The sequence below is a fragment of the Bactrocera oleae genome, chromosome 6, assembly GCF_042242935.1.
Source record: "Bactrocera oleae isolate idBacOlea1 chromosome 6, idBacOlea1, whole genome shotgun sequence".
Lineage (NCBI taxonomy): Eukaryota > Metazoa > Arthropoda > Insecta > Diptera > Tephritidae > Bactrocera > Bactrocera oleae.
The window spans coordinates 40673855-40697251 of record NC_091540.1 but is presented as its reverse complement, the minus strand read 5'-3'; the positions used below and the strand labels follow the sequence as shown (position 1 = coordinate 40697251).

Below are 23397 nucleotides of genomic sequence, written 5' to 3'. Positions count from 1 at the left end.
ACGCAATCTACTTATTTCTTTCCATACCTATCGATGTTTCCATAGCAAGCAAAGCTGTTATCTGCTAACCAGTATATAGAAGGAATCTGAACAAAAATAAACATTTTGGCACAATATCATAGGAATAATAGAAAACACCAAATGACCATACGCATTAAGTAGCAAATTCAATAGAGTTGACCCGACCTCAGATGCTACTACGTTTCTTCTAAAAAACTAAACGCAGAGGATAAACTGCTGCACTTATATCTGGATAATTCTTTTTTTTTTTTTTCAAAAGTACTTCACATTAAAATTCCAATATTTACAGAACTTTCTTTTACTATGAATCTAATAATTTCACATACTTATATCGAAATAAAAAAACTTGCAACTTCGCAATCTAACTTGCTTTAAGCATCATAAGCATACACTCGCCTTTAGTTTCAACAGAAATTGTTCACCGAATGCCGTCAACATAAGAGATTCAAACCCCGAATGATTGTGCGCCACCTTGACCATTTCGTATTTGCTATAATTTAACCCTTAACCACACATTTCTAGACGCTAAATCATAGCGAGCGCACACAAGCACACACGAAACCACATCTGCATGCCGACTGCAGCTATTTGGGGGAAAAAAAATCGTTTTCATAACAGTATTTCGTTTGCTGTGCGCGCTCGTTTCACGCTTTTATGCTTCGCAGTGCATTTTACTGTTATTTGCTGGCTGCGGGCCATTAGATTGGCAGGGGCACAGAAAAAACTGCAACTCACGCTTGCATGATTTCAACTGGCTTTGGACGCTGCTGTCCGTTTTTTGCCACCTTCCGCCCCTGCTCTCAGCTCTCTTCCACTACTCCCACACATACACGCGCGTGCATATGCAAATGACTGCATTTTTTGTTTACCCCTACGTCTGTGCATTTGTTTATTTATTTGCGCAATGTTTGTGTTGTTGCTTTTGTGTTTATTTTTATGGTCGCGCTTGTTTGCTTGTTTACTTACATCATTTCAACTCAGTCATTCATTTCTATTTTTAAACAGCGCCGCAACATGCCACCTCCTTTATCTACATGAAATTTGTGTGTGTGCCTGTGCTCGTGTGCTTGTGTGCGTTTGTGCATGTGCCTGTCCAGGCGTGTAGTCATGTGTGTTTATGGCTTAATCTTTTTTCCGTTTCTCGCTATCTCCGCTGCAACATCTGTTGGTAAACATTTTCGTTACGGTATTTCTATTTGTTTTGCTCCACATGAGCGCAATGCTGCTATTTGACAAAACAAAAGCAAGACACTGGAATGCCAGTAAAGTGGAAAATAAAGCAGGAAAATACAGCACAAGCTTGTCTCGCGGTGTGCAGCCGGCTCGTAATTTCCACACAACTGCATATTTTTACAGATTCTATCCGACTAATTTATTTATTTGTGATGCTGTGATATTTTGTAATTGAGTTTCGCTTATCCTTTCGTACTTTGACCAAGCATTTAACACATCACTGTTTTTTGTTCGGTATTCTATGTACTTGCGTGTTGAATATAAATCCTAATGTATTTCCACATCTAGCGAGTGTTCTTTTCAAATTGTTTACAAACTCGCATGTAGCATTTTGTAACTTCCAGCTTTGTATTGCTGTTTAAAATCTACGATTTCTTCCGATAGCTTGCAATTTCATTGCGCCACGTTGACACTTTTATTTTACACCCAACGCTGCTACCACAAAAACGCGGCATTCTTATGTCACTCATACGTAGTGGCGCACCCTCAGGCTGAACGCACAAATACTCCATACATCGTGCCATGACTTTACTATTAAATACTACTTCTTTGGACACAAGATTGAGAAAGAATTTGCCCTCACTTAAAAAATTTAGAAACTATTATTAATAACCTAATCTTGGTTATATTTCCAGCAAAAAATTTGTACAAGAAAATTTAACTAACACGTGGCAATTAATGTAATTGAGTTCAAATTGCTGTTCACTTCTATTCAGCTAGTGATAGCTTCTTTTATTCAATAAAGTATGTTTTAGTTGCACAGTAAAATATATTAAAAGTACAGTTTGATAAACCTGTGTTCCAACCTTCACCAAAAATAAGTTTTTCAATATGTCAATAGTGCAAATGTCTTTCTATTCTAAAAAACTGTAAAATCTTCTACCGATCTGGGTCGACTCATAACTCGTCACACCACAACTGAAAAGTATTTATTTACATTTTCCTTTAATCTATTCTCTACTACAACTTTCAGGCTTTTGATCATAATCGATATGTTCTTCATTGGGATATGCCCCCATAAAAGCTTTATGTCTGGTCTGGTTATTGGTTTTTATACTAAATGTTTCTCCCGGATATGTTAATAAAGATATTACTTAACATCTGGTCCATTTAAATTGCCCTCGTAAGCCCAATCGTACCGAGTCTACTTTATCACGAACACAAGTATTTGAGTGGCACAAAACATTTGGTCATCAGGTCATTAAAATCTCTTATGGTTATTATCGTATCTACCATTCCGGTTAATGTTTTAGGTATGAAGTGTGTCCAAATATGAATGCATTAAAATTCATACAAATTTAGTTATATTTTTTTTTTTGCCAGAAGTTGATTTTTTGTTTCAAAGTTGATCAGATTGTAGACAGATCTTTACTTTTGGCTCGAACGTCAATATAAATGTTCATAAAAACATTTACCGAGCGTGTCACCAGCTGATCGAATTTAACTATATATTATAAAAGAAGGCCTTGAACTAATATACTGATGGTATTTAATTTAGTTTTATTATAATAGTCTTATAACAAAAGTTCTGTTTAAAAATCAACTCTCATTCCTTTTCACTTTGTGCTTTTCGCAATGAGGGCTGCACACATCAAGTGTCTCAACAGACAAGTCCTTAAAGAAACATGTTGAATTGGATAACAATATCTAATAAAATAAAAGTATGCTTTAATCTAAATAATGTTTCAATTGAGAAAGATTTTTCTTAAATTTTAAATCTAAATAAATTTTCCGTCTTGTTTAAAATTCCAATTAACTAATGGCCGAAACAAATCCGCATTTTATTTACCATGTAAAATATTTATTAATTATTGCAAAATTACCAAAAAATTCCAATGGCAAAAAAAAATGAAATACATATCACTGAGGCCCTACAACAACAATAATAACCACAAAGTACGAAAAAAGTTCTTTGCGCAAATTAATTAAAATTGTTTGTGCTAATCCTTGAAAAAGAATGCTCTCTGGAAAAAGAGCAGATATGTAAGCAGAGATTTAAAACATAAAACCGCAATAATTTCACGAGCAAAAAGCAACAACAAGAAAAAATAATAATAAAAAGCAAATACCAAAACTCGTCGCTTTTTCGGCATTTAAATTGATTCCGTAATATTTTTTGGATTGATGGTGCCACCGAATCGCACTGACTAATCGAATTCCATACTTCATTCACAAATCATTTTCTGCTCCGCGATAAAAGTCTACAGAAATAAACACACAACTGCCGACATATATTGACGCGATGAATAGAGCTGGCAGTCTTGGCAATCAGATAAATATGCATATTGGCAACTACATTCAGCGCATATGTAAATATATATCAAAGTCTACACATACTCGTATATAAATATAAATGTGTTGGTGTATTCGCCAATAATTTCAGCAAAAAAATATTTCATGATTGCGCATTCATAACTTTGGCTCTGGCTGCGTTTACACAGAAGCGCATATAGGAGCATATGGGGGCGTGTATATATGTATGTGTGTGTTTGTATGCTTTTAGGCCCGTTTTCGGTCCCTTAATGCCTACCACCCACGCACATTCATCAAAGTGACATCGCTTGCCTCAACTTCTTCATATGGCAGTGAATAATTCACATGCATTACAATATAGGCACACTTCCACGCGCACAAAGCCGTACAGAAACACGCGTTTTGTACACACATACACCAGCACAAATAAATTGACAATCAATCAATTATTCAAACGCAATAACGAAGGCGCGACACGTCTGCCTCCGATATTGCGGACGATTGACTGGTTAAGATGGCGGTCACACGCACAGGCACTCATACAAGCACGCGCTTGCCATGTCGCTGGTGGTGGCGAATCGATAAAATCGTCTATAATGGAAGTTTTATGGAGGAGTCTACTGGATGGCAGCAGGAGACCATTGATCAAGAACGTAATGTGTGTGTGTGTTTGCGTGGGTTAATGATAGGCATCAGTCAGTTGTGGCATTATATCTTCAGCCGTCCCGTTCAGGACGACGCTCCAGGAGTTCTTAAAATTGGCTGATCTTTGCTTGCAATCAATCAGTCTTCATAGAAATTATTACCAAAACGTTTTTGTAGAGCTGCATATATATTTATCCATCCCAAATACTGCTGCTTGCTCATATAATATTAAAGTTCAGAGAATTAAAATCGACTTATCAAGCGTATCTTACAACGGATTAAACCAAGCCTAGAGCCATGATGAATAGAAAATATGATTAAAATCAACTCAGATATCACTATAAGTTTTTTTTAAGCTGCTATTCAGCTGAAATCAAGAATTTTGTTGATCTTGTTTACTGTGGCTTAATGTATATACATGTATGTATACTGATTGACCTAAATAAAACAGAAATTTTGTAAGAATAGCAGATAGAGTTTGCGAAAAACTTAGAGATATCGAAAAAAAAAGTCAGGCCACAAAAAACAGATGGAAGGTCAAAAATTGGTGATCTTCGTTAGAGAAAACTGTGTACCGATAGTGACATTGTGACAAAATCAAAATGTACAATTAGCTATTCATTTTCGAATCACCTATAAAGGAGAAGAACATACTTGTTATATGGGGATTATTTAGAGGTATTTATCGGTGGCGTTCATGTTAGAACCTAACTCTTAACTAACTCAAATACTAACCTAAATATACAGTAAGGGCAAACTGTAAGTAAGGATGATGATCCACACAGCTACCGATTTCGGCCATTTTCAACTCAGTTGATATCTAACTGCAACACCTTTTGTACTGAGCGTCTCCTGATGTTTCCTTTATCTACTCTATGGTCGTTAAAATAAATAATGTAAAAAAAATTAGGCCTTATATAGGAAGGAGCTGTGGTAGAGCACCGATTTCAAACTAATAATTATTATTACATTCAAATTTAGTGTCGCGTCTTGTGAGACAAAAACTTTCAAATTTTCACCTTTATTGCAATATTCCTTAGCGAGTTATTATACCTTTAGTATTTTTAAATATAATCTTATGTAAGAAGTGCGAGAGGTGCCGTATTAAAATTTTTTGGGTTTGTTCAAAAAAAAAAGTTTCCAAGATAATTTTACATATTTTTGCATAAATTAAAATAAATTCTCTAGCGATCTACCATAAAATATAATATCTTCATATATGTATATTGGACTTAGGTATATTTCAAAAATTGAATAAAAGTAAAAAGTGAAAAAAGTTTAGATATAATAGAGGTATTCACACCAGCTTTATTAATTCGTTAATCGTTATTCGGTCTTTTTTTTCGTGCATTTTGTTTTTGTAAAATTAGCGGACTACGTGTAATGAAGTACCAGCTTGGCAAACTTGATAATTTTTTCGTCTTGGTAACACCAAACCTGCTGTTTGTTTTGTGTCGTTGGCAAAAAACTTCATTTAATTCCATTCGAAATAATACATTTTCTGCTCGCTACAAAAAATAGTTTACAAAATTTACAGAAATTTATTTTTGTGTTAAATTGAAGGACTTTTTTGAACAAAATTTACTACGCTACTGGGATAGCGCAAAAAGTATGTTCCCAGTAAGGTATTTTAACGAAGTATCAACTTACGACTTACCAGATTAACATTTTCGGTCTGAATATCCCAAACGAATTTCGTAAACGATCATGCCTAAACATCATTAGCTGTAAAAATTCCAAATAAGCAAGTTCAAAACTTTCAAAACAATATTTTAACTCTTCAGGAAAATCTTTAAAGTCTTATTACAACTACAAAATTATTTTTCAAACAAATGGTGAGTTAGTTCAGTAATAATTTTTTCTCACCTGCGAAGCAAGCAAATTATTTTCAGCATTTTGTTTTTGTATTGCCCCCTCCTTCAAACAGGAAACGGCTTTCAACTTGTTAACTGCAGTCATTACAGGAGCTTCTGAAAATTGTTACCAAAGGCAGGCAAAGTGTGTATATGTATGTGCTGGATTGTGTAGAGATACTGTTACCCATACGAACGCACGCAAGCGAGTGGTGTGTGGCAAAACTTTTGTCAACGAATTGATGCCAACAATAGACTGCTTCGGCACGACAAATGAAGTTTGAGCGTTTCGAAGTTTCAACTCCAACAATCATTTACTTCCTTTTCACTTTCTAAGGCAAAGGATATTATAGTCTTACCTTCGGGTTGGAGGCACGAGCTTCACCATCAACAAAGCGCCTACTCCAACTTCGGCAACTCGCATTTATTTTCACTTCAACACAGTCTAACTTGCCTCATGATAAGATTATTCATATGCCCTCGATGTCAGCACTCACTTAACTCTTTACAAGCATGTGTGTATGTGTTCATGTAGGTGTGTCTTTATTAAGGAGAGGAAGTAGTGGAAAAGTGAAAAATTGTGCGAAATATTGAAAGTTTATTAAATGCAAAGGTGAGCATATTTGGGTATATTAAACGCATAAAAGTGATCAAGCCACAGCACAAGCAATACATACACACACACATCCAACTTAATATGACACTTAATCAACACATTCCGGCACACGCTAATTCGTATTAAAAGGCTTTCGCTGCTTTTACAAAGACCACTCGAAGGCAAATTGAACATGCACTTTCAAGTACTTTCAAAATGTGTGTGTGCATGCATCTGCGCTGGTATGTGTACGAAGAGTTTGAAGAGTTTCGCGGCGACGATGGCGCATGAATAAGCATTTCAACTCACACACACATGCACATACATTTATGCATAGTTGCAAGCATGTGTGTCAAATGCTTGGCTTTTCATTAGAAAGAAATTGAAGTGGCAGGCAACCACACACACACACACACACATATGCACACGGGGAACCGATAGCAGTTTTATTGCTTCGCTTTGATCGGAATGCGGAAGAAGTGCTACTCAAAGCTAATACGCGGCGTGACATACTCACATACGAAAAGTTATTGCATCTGCTTGTAGTTGTTGTAGTTGCTGTACTAGCGAGACTGCTGATTGAGTGTGGTTAGTGGGTGGATGAATGGTTGGATTTGCTGAACGGCTCTTAAGCGTTTGAAGTGGCGCATGAATTGACAAAGCTGACAAAGTCAAGTGGCACATTGAGGTCGATTTTATGCGAAATGAAATTCAATGCACAGGACAACGTAGAGAGGGGACAGTAATCATTGAGAGAAAAATTACACAAAGGCAATTGATTAAAGTGAGCCCTTTTGATTGGAAATCGCATTCGTATGCCAAAATGAGCATGCTTGGCATGTGTGCAGAAATAGAAATATATATGTATGTATGTGTGTATACTGGAAATGAAAGTATTAATTCTCTAGATACTTTATGAGTCTGATTCGAAATTTGCATTACTATTTGTCAGGTTTGCACTTAGTACTAAAACCTTGTCTAAGATAACTTGTTAATGTTATAATATATAAATAGATTATATTATAAATTATAATTTATATGCTTATTTATAGCAATAGTTTTTAATTCCTCTCTTTACTAAATGTTGAAACGATTGAAATACTGTTATAAATAGTTAAATGTAACAAAAAGCAGACGTTACCACCTGTTTAAAAATTTATTTGAACATCAAACGTTTTATAAGAGAAAGAAACACTGTCTAAACAGTGATACCCACAATATTTTGAAAAGCCCAATTAAGGAGGTGGAGAAAGCTTAAAGTAGAAAACACATTTGAGGAAGTGGTGCCAGCTGTTTAAAATTTAACACCTACGACTTATAATATGATTGCTTAAAATTTTACTAGAGCGTTGAGAGAAACGTTGACACTTTATTTCATTATTTAAAAATTATTTCCTGTTATTTTAATGAATTCATTGAATTTATACAATATTCTAATACAAATATTAAGGCAGGTTAGGATTGTTTTTAGTTCCCAACAAGGCTTTCCATTTTAGAAACTTGAAAGGATAAATAAAAGCCGCAATATGATTATAATACTAAAGAGGAAAAAAATAAATAAGTGGTTTAAAGCGAGAATGTGTTTAAGGTAAGTATATACCTATATTACATAAAATAATAAAATATTAAATAATCTCTTAAATCATAATTTTCCTTAACTCGACTTAAGCACCACTTTTCTGGTTTTTATGGTGACAACGCCTAGTTTTACCCAAAAATAATAAATGAAATACTGGGAAGATTCGCCGAAACGCAAAATAAAAAACTCGAGTTTATGACAAAATGCGAACAAACACTAATTCTAGCGTATCCCGAGTTACCAAAAATCCCTTCAACTACTTTTATTCTCTCAGAAACCATTGATTCAATACACCATCTGATCAGACCCAAAACATTTACCAAAATTTGTAGAATCGAACTTCACTAAATACTTGTGCCACTCAAACAAACACTAATTTACATATGAAGAACAAGTTTCACACGAACTTAAAAAAAGGTTGTACCAATCGGGAACTTTTCATCGATTCGGTTTGCACGCGCAGTTCAGGCCATATTTGATTAGATCGCAGTAAATCAAATGAATTCCATAATTGCATAACTCCTTCTGCTTTCTTTAAAAAATCTTCAATGTTTTAGGAAATTTATATACATACATATATAGATTTAAATGGAAAAACAGCATGTTGAAACTTTTGAAATTCGTTCTCAATTTTATTTAACATTATTAAAATGAAGGTTTATTTTTATGATATTCAACAGTTTTAAATTAGTTGAGTTTCGTTAATTTTCGAATAAACACCTAAGACGAACGGTTTTATAACTACTTTGCACGTTTGCACATTAAAAAAACAAATGAACAAAAACGAAACAATAATTAAGCCCTCAGCAAAAGGTCAACCGAAAGTGTCAACCGAAAAAAGACAAAAGAAACATTCACACTACCGTTAAGTGGTAGGGACTACTGAAAAGACAAACATCGAAAACATTGAATGAAACAGTAAAATTACGTTTTTTTCTTTGTCCATTTTTGTCTAAATTCTCCTTATTTGTACGTATTAGTGATGTCGCGTTTTTGGAATTAACACGACGCCAATGGGTCGAATAATGCTGGCAAAAGTTTGTCCGGCAAAGCCACCGCCTTTTACTCACGCGACCCTCAGCGTTTGATTGCTGGCCTTTCGGCCGTGTTGTGCGACTTTTCACCTAAACAGATACACGTTTTCAAACCACACGCCATTTCGCGTTCACCGACTGCCTTGAATATACCTATGTCTCGCCCACCAAACGGCGCAAAGCACCTTGACGGCTGTCCTTTTGGCTGTTGGTTGTCGGTTTGTCCATCCGCTTGTTTGTTTATTGGTGCACCTTGAGAATCAGTTGGAGGCCATAAATGTACATAGAAGTGTCCATGCACTGTGGAAAACACATACATATGCATTACATATTGATTGCCTGTTGACGTGACTGCCTTTTTGGTAACAAGGTTGGCTGAGGCTGAGGTTGAATGTGTCTGTCATTTTTAAGTGCGCTATAAATCTCAATACATTTGTTTTATTCATTTATTTTTTAATTCGATATTTCAATTTAATTTTTCATACTGAATTTGTATATCAAATCATATATGTATGTGCATTTATCCTTTGACATATATCCATATACATACATACATACATTCACGTATAGATGCCGCGTGCTCACCTGCTAGGCACAGTGACTTTAATTGGCGCAGAATGTCGAAAAGCCGTCATTGTTTCGTTGCCATGACACTTGCCAAAAAAAGCTGCCAATACACAAAGAAAAGTTCAGAACAATTTAAAAATCAAAAAAGTTGGAATGTAACAAAAAGCAGCAACAATTAAAAATTTTCAAGCGAACAAAGTGCGAGCGAACTCGTTTGGCGGACCATAGCCTACAATGTAGGTCAATTATTGGACGCCAATAAAGTCCAAAAAGTTGAAGACAACAACAGAAAAACATTGGAAGGTAATAGCAATGAAATTGCAAGAGAAAAGCAACAACAACAGTAAGCGAGTGTAAAGAAGCAGCAAGTGTCGCACTTTTAACAGTTAGATAATTGAAATTGATGGCAATTTGCGAAAATTCAAACGCACTACTGCTAAGGTAATTTAATGGAGCATAAAAAAAGATATAAAAAAAAAAATAAGTTGATTAAGAAAATTAAATTTCCAAAATATTTATAATTGGCGCTTAGTAAAATGCTGCTAAATTCTGTAAATCGTTTTGATTTCCAATTGCAACACGGTATAAAAACATATGTGCTTTTATGTCGTACATAATTGATTAAGATTTTGAACACTGCCTGGAAGTATGCATTTTAATTATTTTTACGGCAATATTAGTTTCTTCAGCAAACACAGCTTTTCGGTCAAAAAATTTGAAAAAAGTCACTCAACACGCTTATACCCTACTTAACCGAAATATCTCAACCCAAAAGAATATTTTTGCACTCGAGGGCAAGTAACTTATTAATAGATTAAAAGGTTAAATGTTTGTTTATGTTTTGCTAACGTTAAAGTATCCTGTTGGCAAAGTTCAAAAAGTGCAAAACAATAGCTCTAAACGTGTTTGTGCGTGTGTGAAGGCTCCGAATTGCCTTCTATTGACCCAAATATTGCTCGCGCTCTGAAAAGTAAACCGGTAGAATTGTACTCTAAACGTGTTTGTGCGTGTGTGAAGGCTCCGAATTGCCTTCTATTGACCCAAATATTGCTCGCGCTCTGAAAAGTAAACCGGTAGAATTGTACGCATACCTTTTTCGATTGCTTTTGGTCTTGCTCCTTTAAACACATATTCATCTAAATTTTTTGCAGTTTCTAATCTTTTTGCTCTTTTTGTATATTTGACTTTGGATTGGCAAAAAATAGCTATCCCTGATGATGATAAATTGCGCAGAGTTCTGTCAAATTTTAATATATTCTCCCAAATGATTAATTATCTGCAGAAACGAATGTGTTTATGAAGTCTGAAAATATTTTCTAAAACTAGGAATTTACTAATGTGATTATTTTGCGGTAGCTGAAAAATTTAAAAGGAAACTGCGGTTATTTGGCCATTAAATAACTTTTGAAATTAAAAAAAAAAAATAGAAAACAACATATGCTTTAAAAATTTAATGTTACACGCAGATCATTTTACTGCATGATTCGAAAAGGCTATATAACAATGTTTTAAATCTGTTGAGATTTCAATAAAAAGTGACTACTAAGTGAAAGTGTGGTCATATTTCAACAAAGGAAATAAAAGAACTGAGGTAATATCGGTTGCATTGGGTTGCCACCCATAGCAAAAAGGAAAAATTTTTGTTTATACTGCAGAAAGCGAAAATATAAATATTGTTATCAAGAATTTGCCACATTATATATATATATATATATGTTAGACTTCGGGCTAATATGTTATATTTAATAAAAGAAAAATATTTTCTTAGTAAGCAGTTTACTTGAGCCCCTGAGACTGTTTAGCAAAGAGTTTTTTTTTAATCTGAAAATTTTTTTGGATCTGGTCGGGTATATATGTATTCTAAAAAATGTATTTAAAAAAGTATGTTTTTGTATACTACAATATTCTTAAAACATGCTCTAAGTTGAATTTAATTAGTTGTTACTGGCGTTTATAAGAAAATAAACTTCATGTGTTTCAAATAGGTGCTCTGACACTTCCACATATCGATTTCTGGCAGACAGACAGTAAATACTTCGCCAATATATCCAAATTACTGATAGTACGACATTCTCAGTTCAACGTAAATGCGCCTAAAAACAGACCACAGAAAGTCTCTAAAATATTCTCTTCTAGTAAGTTCACTTTAGATTGTTCTTTAAAGATGCTTAGCTAAATGTAGATGTAGCTTCCAATAGAATTTCAGAAGCCGATTCTCTAGTAATTAAGCAAAACAATTATATTTAGATTAAATTTATTTTCACACGTGAAAAAAAATGCTCCTTCAAATATGAATGTGTATTTCGTCATACTACTACATATATGTAAGATTATTTACCGTAAAAACGTATTTTACATACTTCGATACAATATAAATCCTGAGAGAGCGTCTATCATCCGCCGGGCATGTTTGTGACACTAAAGCCATGTACAAGGTCTAACAAATTTTTATTTAACTTTTATTTTTACTTTCAGCTGATAATGTTAAATATGCCTTCATAGCTGTTAAGGGCTTAAAGCACATACATATATACTTGTATGCACACAAAAACTGGAAAGTCAAAATTTGGCCGCGAGGCATTGGTGTGAGATTAAATATATCTGAACAAATCTTTGAATGCTTACAGGCACTCACAAAATTCTGAACTTTTATATTTCTATACAAACTTGTGTATTGCCTTTAAAATCAGCTTCTATGGAGCTGTATTGTTGCAGTATTTGCACTCTTTTTATTTCTTCTCATGTCGCCACTCTAGCTTCCAATAAGCCACTTAAAGTGGAACATAAATTTCGTGAATCCACACTGAACACTTTGCTTTTTCACAAATGTAGATATTATATGTATATGCGCAAGAGCTTCTTTCGTTCCTTCGTTCCATTGCGTGACTTTTTCTGGATTTTGTGCAAAAACATTTGAGTTAAAGCGGCGGAAAAGTTAAGACAAGAAGCTATTGAAACCGCAGGGCTCTAAAATGGCGACGAGTCAAGTCTTAGATATTTTTCGAAGCTAGCATATCAGCTTATTTACGTGTGCAGTTTACTAAAATATATAAATAACAATATCAACAGCTAAAAATCTAATTTTATTTGTTTTAAATAAATTACCTCAAATACAGAAAAGAAATTCATAAAAGTCATTAAATTTTATTAAAAAAAGAATTTCATTCCATATTTAAAAAAATTACTAATATAGTTAAATGATATTTTTTTATAGTATTTAAACTTATTTTCGCATTGTATCGATTTTTATCACACGAACACGAACAACTTTACCATTTTACTCAGCACGACACTGAAAAATCCCACAAAATTCACGAAACACAAAAAAGCATAGTATACTTTAAGGCGCTCGACCGCTAAGCGCACGCATGCACACACGCACACACATGAACTCTCACATTCATGCAAGTTGCGCTCGCATGCAAGCATACATATTTCAATATTGGCATAACTGAACTATGCGACTATGCTTTATGGTCACTACACATGACTTAAAAGCCACGAGAGAGAAAAAGTGACGAAAATATGTGAAATCAGCAAAAAAATTCTATCAGAGCCAGCGCACCGCAACCGAAATTGGCAAGAAAGCATTCGCAGAGGCAAGCACAAAAGGAGATAATAAAAAGCAAAAGCAAACTCCGGATATAGTTGGCCATTTGAAGCCAAAATAAGCATAAAATACATTTCAATTTCTATTTAATACGGGTTTATGCTTAGTGATTTGCAGGGGAGGGGTGGCAAACGTGGGTCAAATATGAAGTGAAATAAAAATGTGCGGAAAATAAATTTAAGGTAAGCTGCACACACACACTCACATTCAAGCGGAAAGAGATGTTTTACAAATTTGTGACTCACAACCGAGATGTAAATCGCAATAAAATGCAAATTTTGTTTAACCTTGATACTTAAAGCCGGCTATGATTACAGTTGGCTCTCGGTTGCTCATGAGTAGTTTCGGTTGGCGATTTATTGCTTAGACTATATTTGTTTGCTTTTCTTTCTTCGGTTTTCTAACATACTTGAAATATTTGAGTAATCAAATATAAATAAATAAATCGTAGAAATAGTCGAAGTCAAGAATAGAGTCGTATATATTTGCTGAAGAGCAAAGCGTAAATATCAAAAAACTAAATGTAAAGCATAAACATTAAATTTGTCTGTGTATGTTCTCTTACATTTAGTGAGGTTATTGAAGTGAAGGTATTGAAATTATTGTGCAGCTATATGCGATATGTATCAACTACCCGACATTTTTTTTTCTTGATTGAGGTCTTGTAGTACGAGTCGAATATTGACAAGCGTCATACCCAAAACATTAACCAAAATATGTTGAGTCGCTACATAGGGGATGTTGTGATCCTCTGTTATCTCTATGATGCCAACACGAAGATTTTCTCGCACTGATTTTTAAACTTCTTCGTTGTTATCATCATTAACAGAGGTGAATGAACGACTCGAATGTGGTAAGTTTTCGATGACTTCATGACCTTCAATGCTTTGTGTCGCTACATTCCTTGTGTTAGTGACAAAGTATACTTCCCAAAATACATCTGAAGGATGAACGAAATTTCAAGCAATCGCCACACGAAAGCTGTGTCATTGTAAACCAACAGCGGCCAAACACACACTAATTGAGTGCAAAATTCACTTGTACATAAAAAAGGCAGTAGCAATTAAATTTTTTTTTTTATCAATATACATTTTTTTTTTAAATCAGACTGTTGGACACAATTCGAAATAATGTTGGCGATATTGATGGCATCAATACCGCTTGACTTTGTGAATAGTAGTAGCTTGAAAGTTAATGAATTGTTTTGAAAAAAAATACATTATAGCTATATCTTTTTACCTTAGTTTAAATGGGTTCTGGAAACATTAATTGATCATTTGAGATACGATTAAGGCTCTAGTATTAGTAATAGTTCCAAATAGATAGCACAACTGATTAATAGTCATAAAAATCCACAAGCAAAGGCATGCAAAATATCAACAATATGTTACAAACGTGTATATAATACATAATGCACATATATTTTATGTAAATACAAATTGACTGCAGCTGAAGTCATTTATACGAACTAAATTGTTTACATGTGGCGAGTCAAATAACTAACTAACAAATTACATATCTGTAAACACATAAATACTTAAACATAAATATGCAGCAAGCATTGGCAAGTGCGAATATAATGTAATCACACATAAATTGCATGCATTTGTGAATTTATGTTACAATTTGTAATCAAAAAGTAATTATGGAAAGTGCATCAAGTGTGCAACTGTTAAAGCTTAGAGTATCTTGAAGACTGTGCTACATACCATAGATGCATTAAGTGCGCATATTAATATGCCAAGTGTTGTTTGTGTTAACATTTTGCAACTCAACAACTACTCAGCTAGACACTTATGCGAATATAATATGAAGAGCAACACAAATAAAATTAATTAATACATTCAAACTTGCACTCAAGCGTATGTAAGTGTATTCGAGCAATGAGTAAAGCAATTTAATAGCTATTGTTAGTAGAGGCGCGTTGTTAGTAAAAAGAGCTAGCTAGATTTCAGCGATCAAATATCACACAAATATAAGCAAGTACAATTACATCTGTATGTGTGCAATTATTCGTTAGAAATTTGTATTTTAATGATCCTTCGAATATTTGTGCTCAAAGTATGGAAAAGTGCAACAATAATAACGGTAGACATTGCAAATTATGTGAGTTTCCTTTGCTACATGTGTTACGTAATCATGTTTATATTTGTGCATAAAATCATGTTCGAACGAATGTGGAACGTGAAATAATGGTGTGTGTGTGAATGAGTGTAATTGATTGCACCCAGCGAACACAGAAATAAAATACATATATAAAATTAACTCAATCTTTCTTCAAGTTGTTCTTTTAGCAGTATCGCTATCCGGCTTTAAGAGTCACACCTAGTGTGAAATTTTGGAAAAAAGTAAATTTAAATTTATTGAATATTTCGATAGGTTATACCTTTAAAAATAACCATATTAAATCGATATTTGAAATAGGTTATAAGTTACAGCTTCTGAAGTGTAACCACTTTATTAAATCAGTTCCATCAGTTTATCTTTAAACGAGTTTTTCTCAAAACTACAATTTTAAAATTTGTTTGAGTTATCACTCGGAGAGTAATGATCTCATCACTAGTTCGCATAAATTGTATACATTCGCCTAAATGTAGGCAACACTCACGAATTGTTACACTCAATTAATAACTTTTTTTTTATTTATCTTCTATAGCAGGTGAAAATGTATAATTAATAAATATTGTGCTTGAGTGTTGTTTGATTTGGAAGGTGAGGAAACTGATACCGATAAATTAAGCGAAGTTGATCAAAAGTTTTTCTGATTTATAACATAAAATATACACGTAAGTGCCAGCAAGTCCATTGATTAATGAAATAAAAACTATGTTATTGAAGTAAAGAATTTTGTGATCCTTGGACACGGGTACAATTTGCTAATATGGGTGTAGCAAATGTCACTATCTTAAAATTACGCCCAGTAAGCCATCGAAGGTGTAAGTGTTGGTTATGGCATGGTCGTAGATTAAAGCAATTGGGATTCAACATCGCTTGATGTTCACAAAATTATATCTCAATCACGGTCCTCTCTGACAATGTTGTCATTACAGTAAGCTTCGGGTGTCATTTTAATGTCGGTAGCGCAGCTAGGGAATCCTTTTTTGGGAAATGCCTTTGCCACTACAATTTTTGTTTAAAAAAAATTTAAAAGGATGGATTATTACTTGCCATAAAAGTATTTTTAGTTATATTAGAAGAGTCAAGCTTTTGGTATTGTTGCCGTAAGTACAATATCCGGTATGAGCCACAATTTACATTTCTTTTTAGTAATTTTCCAATACTAAAATTTCAAATAATGTCACAAGTTTGTTGACTGGGTGCTTACATACGAGTACAACCCCACAACATATTTATTTGCGAATATTTACGTATATATTGCATTAATTTTTAGCGCGCTCGAAATCGTAAAATCATTAATTTTAATGAGTCACCACGACAGACATTGACAGCGAGTGAATGAACGCTAAAGACTGTGAGAAGCGCAGATGGCCGACGGCAGTAATGTCAGATTTAATGTTGTAAAGCTTTTCATTGCAGTTCAGCCCCTCAGTTCGCTTGATTTTCATGTCGAACATGCGCGTCTTTTCATAGCCCTTAGACAAATATCTGCATGTCGCGCGTGATTATATTTTTTCACTTCATCTCTTAGTGCCGGAAGCGGTTGTGCGCTAATGAAAACCTCGCGGCCACAGCAGCTGTCATTGGTCGCCACGCCATTAGTCAATGAAACTAGAGGCAAAACAGAAACAAAAACAAAACACAAAATGCAAATAAAATATACATTACCAAAGCAAAGCAGCGGGGGTGGGAGTGCAATTCAAGGGGAGTTCTATGGCAGCCCATACCTAGTGGCGACTCATTACGAACAGCCAAAAGTGCTGAGCATGAGAAGGAAGCAAGTGCACAAGTTAAGAGGACGAAAGGATGAAAAACTTGTAAACATACTTTCAAAGTACGTGTTTGTGGGTGTGTGTGTGTGCACATATATTCGGAGCGCCGCTAAGCCATTTGCTTTAAATAGCGCAGCAAACAACAATAAACAAAGTATATCTTTTCAGCACAGCTACACGCAAATATCAAGAGATATTATATTTCTTGTTGTTGTCTTTCTTGTATATGTACTGAAAAGCTTGGCAAGGCATAAAAAGCGTTAATATTGATGTTGCCAGTATAGTCGCTCACAATGACAAACAATTACAACTACAACCATTGACTGAGTTGTAATTCTAGTTCGTATGCATTCGGCGCCACACACACAAACAAACATAATAGCGGTTAACAATAGGAACAACAACAGCACTTGCATAACTGAGCAACTCATATAAAAATTACCACATTTTTTCATGCTAAAAAACTCGGAAAAAAGTTGAAAAGGAAGGAAGAGAAAACACTCATAACGATGATAGTAGTGGATAACAATTAACTTTACTGGCGCAGCTGTACCTCACGCTCCGCTGGCAAGTTGATTAAAAAACACTCATCCGCAATGGTGCAGCCCACAAAGCGAGCGAGCAATTGTAGAAGGAAATTGTGTTGACAGCAAAAAAATGCTGAGCGAATGCATATACAAAGGGAGTTTGTTTACCTTAAATGGTTTACAGTTTTTAAACTGCAATTAGTGGTGAATTCATTTAATGAAAAAATCTGCACTTTGTACATTTGTATTTCAACTTTCTTGTTTACCATAACGCAAAATTGCATGTGACGGGTCCCTCATTGCCAAAATGTTTACGAGTGCATGTTGCTTGTAGAAATACGTTGTGTTTACATTTTAACGAATATCGAGCTTCAAATGTATTAATATTTAAATCGATATTATTTTAGATGGTACAACCTTTTTATATCCTGAACAGCGAAAATATGTTTGTAACACCCAAAAGGAAGCGTCAGAGACCCTATATAGTCTATATATAAATATATCTTTGTGACGAGTTAAGACGATTTAGCTGTATCCGTCTGTCTGTTTTTGACATATAAAACTGAATTGTCGGTATCAAGTGCTTGCATTGAAAGCTTTTCCACTTGACAAGATTTCTTTAAGAAACTGGGCATGGATTATTGTCTATGGCAATGGTGCAACCTCCGAAGAAATTGTTAAGATCGGATTGCTATAGCATATAGCTGGCCTGCATGACGATCAAAGTTCGTGTAAGGAATATTTTGTGTTTGTGAAGGGTACTTTGCCTCAGAGCAAATGAAGTTGACGTTTTTTTTTGTTTTCTTATTGTTAGTGTGTGTTTGGAAACTGTTTGTTTATATCGCGAAAAGTTTGTCTTGCAATTGCTTGAAATTTTTATGTTTCCAATGGAATCACGACAACGAAAGATAATGCAAAAGTGTGTTGAGTGGTTTGATTTTCTTACGAATACAAGTATTTGAGTGGCACAAGGCATTCAGTGAAGGTCGTGAAGTCAGCAAAAGCTTGCCTCATGTGAGTTGATCATCTGTTATCGACGGTACGACAGTACTCGAAAATCGTCGCGTTGGCATTTGAGAAATAGCAGAGGATCTCAACATCTCTTATAGGTCGACTCAACACATTAGACTCGTACCAAAACACCTGAATCATTGGCAGAAACGACGTCAAGTTGAGGTCACAAAAGCGAAAACTCCTAATAACGTAGTTGAAGACTCTACTTTTATCAAACATTAATTACTGTAGACGTTCAACAAACTAGCGAATGGCGCTGTCAGTCCGAGTCAAATTTGATCAGATAGTATATAGTCTTATTTTCGCAGCGAGGCCAGAAATTGTATTTTAACAGATAATAGGGATCAAATGGGAAGTTACTAGACATTTTGGATTTCCTCATGAATGCTGATAGTTAAATGTTAAATAAAAAGTGTTGCCTACATTTAGGAGAACATTCATGATAATTGATCAAGCTAATGATCGATATTCAAACTTCGGATTTTGAAAACTACTTAAGCCCTCAAAAATGAATTTCGTCCATCACAATATGATCGATTTGATTTGTCAAGGCTGAGATATGAGCCTGAATTTAGATAGGGATGTCAATCAGGCGGGCGGAGGCACTTTACCCAATTTCACAACCTGTGAGTAATTATACGTCCCACATGTATCATAAAGGCAATGAAGGAGTATGAAAATAGTTACCGCTCCAAATACCCTCGCAATAGATAATCAAAGTCGTACTAGTAAAACTTAAATCAACTAAATTACATACTAAATTACAGAAGCACTTGTTAGCAAACACTCTAAATACAGATGAACATCATCAGCTCATGAAGTCATATGGTTGAGTGCCCCACACAATTTGCGGAAGCCCATATTTATGATCCTTATAAATGCCATTGAAAGGCAAAAACCCTACGATTGCACGCGAAGAGTGAAGCAGTAATTGCGGTAATTTGCGTCAACATACTGACAATTACGCCGCACTTTTTCGTTAAACTCATTTTCACATGACGACGTTAATGCGCTGATGCAGGTGGAGTTGTAATTAAACAGTTAGCAACAACGGTGAATGCTTGTTTTTGTTTGTGTTGACTGCTTGTTGGCCTCGTTCATTTTATGTAATTATTTTTTAAATACTTTGTTAACTCGGCGCAATTATTTATTGACAACTGTACACATGGTCTCTCGCTGGTACTTTTGTGCTTAATTATGAATGTGCGTGTCGATGAAGTATTCTCTCAGTGGCGTTTAAATGATTGCAAGAGTGAAGCATTTGTTGATGGGAATATTTATTAAGGGAATGAGCATATACATTTCATAAAAAGAACACTTCTGAAAGTTTTCGTTTCAACTTCCTAATGATATCACAAATGAGCAACACGCACAGCTCAAGAAAGCCACAGTATATAAAATTATATTGTGAAAATAGTCCTCTGAATCACCCTAATATAAATACGTGCAAATGTGCCTTAATAAGCATATTATTGTGTATTGTAAATTGTTAATTTCTTAAAGAGCCTTTCTCGAGGCCACATTGTCTGAAACCGTCGCAAATGAACAGATTTCGTAATAGATTTCAGGTTGAATGAATTTTTGTAACAAGAGCGTGCTGAAGGCTCTTCCTTGCATCACAATGCGGAACCTTATATTATTTTACGATCATTGTCGTCACTCAGTTCAGGTCAAAAGCGCACTCTATTCTGTGATACTCTTCGTAAACGACTTTGGACCAACAATTTTATATTCGACGATAAGACGCTGCCAGATGATAATCCGAAACCAATTTATGTTAACTTATGATAGCACTGAGCCTCAGTAGAATTTAAACACAAAAGTATATAATTTGTTTTTGTGAAATGCACTTCATCGAATTTGACACTTCATAACATTTGGTCATATAGATGCAAAGCGATTTCTCTTCAAAAACTACTTTAAGTTCTGAGCCCATTGAGACTAGAGCTCATGTGAAAATCAATTTCCATCTCTCTTCTTTACTCAAAAACAAAAGAATTGTTTCTGCATTTCCGATATATGTAAAAACATTTTCAACAGTTTCAGTGCTATTTTCATTAAAATAAGCAATTATGCCCATCAAAATAACGTTTCATATGACGTTAACGGAAAAATACTCGACGAAAAATAGCAACTTGCACCACAAATAGCTCAAAGTGGGCGTATGAGTAACGTGGCGGTTGAGACGGAGTTTTCCACATCATCCAACCAATGCTTTCAGCACTCTTTTATGCATAACAGCCGATCGACTAAAAAATATTATTAATTTATTATTGCGCAGACGGACACTATTTATACACATATATATACCATATGTACAAATGTATGTATGTAAAAGCACTCAACCAGCCGGCCAACACATTCACAGCGAAAATGTAATTACTGCCTGTGTTCATATTCAATTAAGAAGCAAAGTAACGTGACGTGGCTCTTTCTTGCATTGCAGTGGAGCTTGAGCGAGCCATACCACGCCAATAACGGTTCAATTAATTTACGTTCAACATATATTTATATTTTGTTTTTGCAGTGCTTGCCACGAGACAATTAAATGAAAGTTGCATATTAAATTCCTTAAAAGAACCGTTTTCGCGCACAATGAAAATATCTGCATGTGATTACAATAACAACGTCGTGGATGAAGCGAGCGTTTATAGATTTCACAATTTTCATGCTTAAAAAGACCAAAGCGAGCAAATATGTAATATTGCGGTTAAGTATTGATGCAAAACAACAGAGAATATTTTTATGAAAATTCTGGAAAATTACTTAAAGCAGCGCTAGTGAAGAGAACAGCCGGCCTTTTTATTTTGTCTTTCTTTCGCCTTTAATGTTTTTTCGGTTTTTACGCGTGTTTGAGCTTCTGATTCTGCTATTGAATTTTTTCTTCGTCTTCTTCTTCTTCTTTAACATGCAACAACATGCCAACTTGCAAGTGTGTAGAGGCCAATAAATGTTTCAACGCCATGACGGAAAAAAGGCACACAAAACCCTTTAATAAAGTTGAAAGGCAATGTCAGTATAACAAAAAGAGGTAAAAAAGTCCACACAAAGGCCTACAGAGAAAAGGGCAAATGGGCTTCATGGCAGCAGAGAAAAGTGCTGAAGCGTTTTAGTGCTTTTGTTCCATCTGTCAAAGAATATCATAATAAGCATTATTATTGTTTTTATTATTATTTCATTTCTTATTCTTGCTCATTTGTTATTATGGCAGTTGTTGGGCGCTTCTTTCCATTTAAAATCTTAATTTGTTTTCATGTTGGCTTTTAGCATATTTTTTTAGTTTTAATAAATATATATTTTTTGGATAATAAAACGGGTTAACCCTAACAATACAGGCCCCTTCCGGCGAAAAGTCAAATTTGAAAATACAAAATTTATTAAAGGTAGTCACCACAGCACAGCTTTTATAAACGGTTCTATTTTTCAGTGCCCTCAAGTGTGTTTCGGAACTCTTAGCCAAATCAGTATAGGATATTGTAAGACTTTATTTTTTAATAATTATTAAATGGATAATAATGACAAACTTAAATATACTTCTGGCCAGCTATAACACAATAGCTCATCTAGTTCTTTTATGGAAAATGTTTGATGGCCATCTGCGAATGTGCGGCGTTGGTGCATTTGTAGATCATAGAACATACAGTTGATCGCCGAAAAGATAATAATATATTAATTATGCCACAAATAGCAGTGTGAAATGGTTATCAAGGAAAGAATCCTGTTATTGCTAGTAAAAGTATTCCTATAACCAACCGGACTAATTATAAGTTCCTGTAGAAGACATTTTAAGACCGGAAATTAAGAGCATTGTATTCCATATTCAGTATTCTCAAGAGTTTACACAATACTAACAACCCTCAGCGCATAAACCCTCATATATGTATAGTCCAAATTTTTTACTATTTCTTCAAAAACCTTTGTATCTCTAATTCTGGATAACATTTTTTTTTACCTCAAGTTTATCTTCCACCCGAAAAAGTTTGAATTTATTCTGAATATATTTATTAAATTTCCGCAAACACATTAATGTTTTTCGTCCTGGCAGACACTAAAATTGCCTTAATTTAATACACAAATTTACTTCATGCACAATATAAATAAAACACCAAAGGAGTGCAACAAAAAGTCATTGAAAAAATGTGTTTAACTTTTTCACACCCAACCGACATGACATTAGCAAAAAAATTACATTTTACCCGCGCAACACAAATGTTGGCTTGACCCTTTTCGCCCAACACTGACATAACAAGCGCGACTAAATGATTTACCTGCTTGCCACACACTCGCCATCTGACACACATATACGAACACATTTTTTATTGCTATACATTATATTTATGCGCAAACACATTCACACATATTTATTTATATATAACGGTTGCAATTTTTTCACTGGAATTTCCTTTTTTGCTTGTATTTTAGGAAAATGCTGATATTGCTGCCGCTGTTGGGTGTGTTGTTTAACGGTCTCACAACAGCGCATGTTGAGGCGAATTTAAGCTTGGAATTTAGGGCTACAAAGGTGAGTAAGCAAGCAAATTTATTTCACTTCCGCATGAAATTTGTTCCACAAAAA

General features: G+C 34.5%; 1 protein-coding gene across 2 annotated transcripts in view; it reads left to right on the top strand.

The window, feature by feature from the left end:
* Ccn (cellular communication network factor protein Ccn) overlaps positions 1–23397 on the top strand; it is a 119853-nt gene that overhangs the window by 57581 nt on the left and 38875 nt on the right. The window contains exons 1-2 of one of the 2 annotated variants that reach the window (XM_014240568.3): positions 9858–10221; positions 23244–23343. In XM_014240568.3, the coding sequence (XP_014096043.2) occupies positions 10184–10221; positions 23244–23343 (138 nt within the window). In that variant the 5' untranslated portion in view covers positions 9858–10183. Of the gene's footprint in view, positions 1–9857; positions 10222–23243; positions 23344–23397 lie in introns of those variants that run through there. The other variant, XM_036366522.2, reaches the window with a different exon arrangement.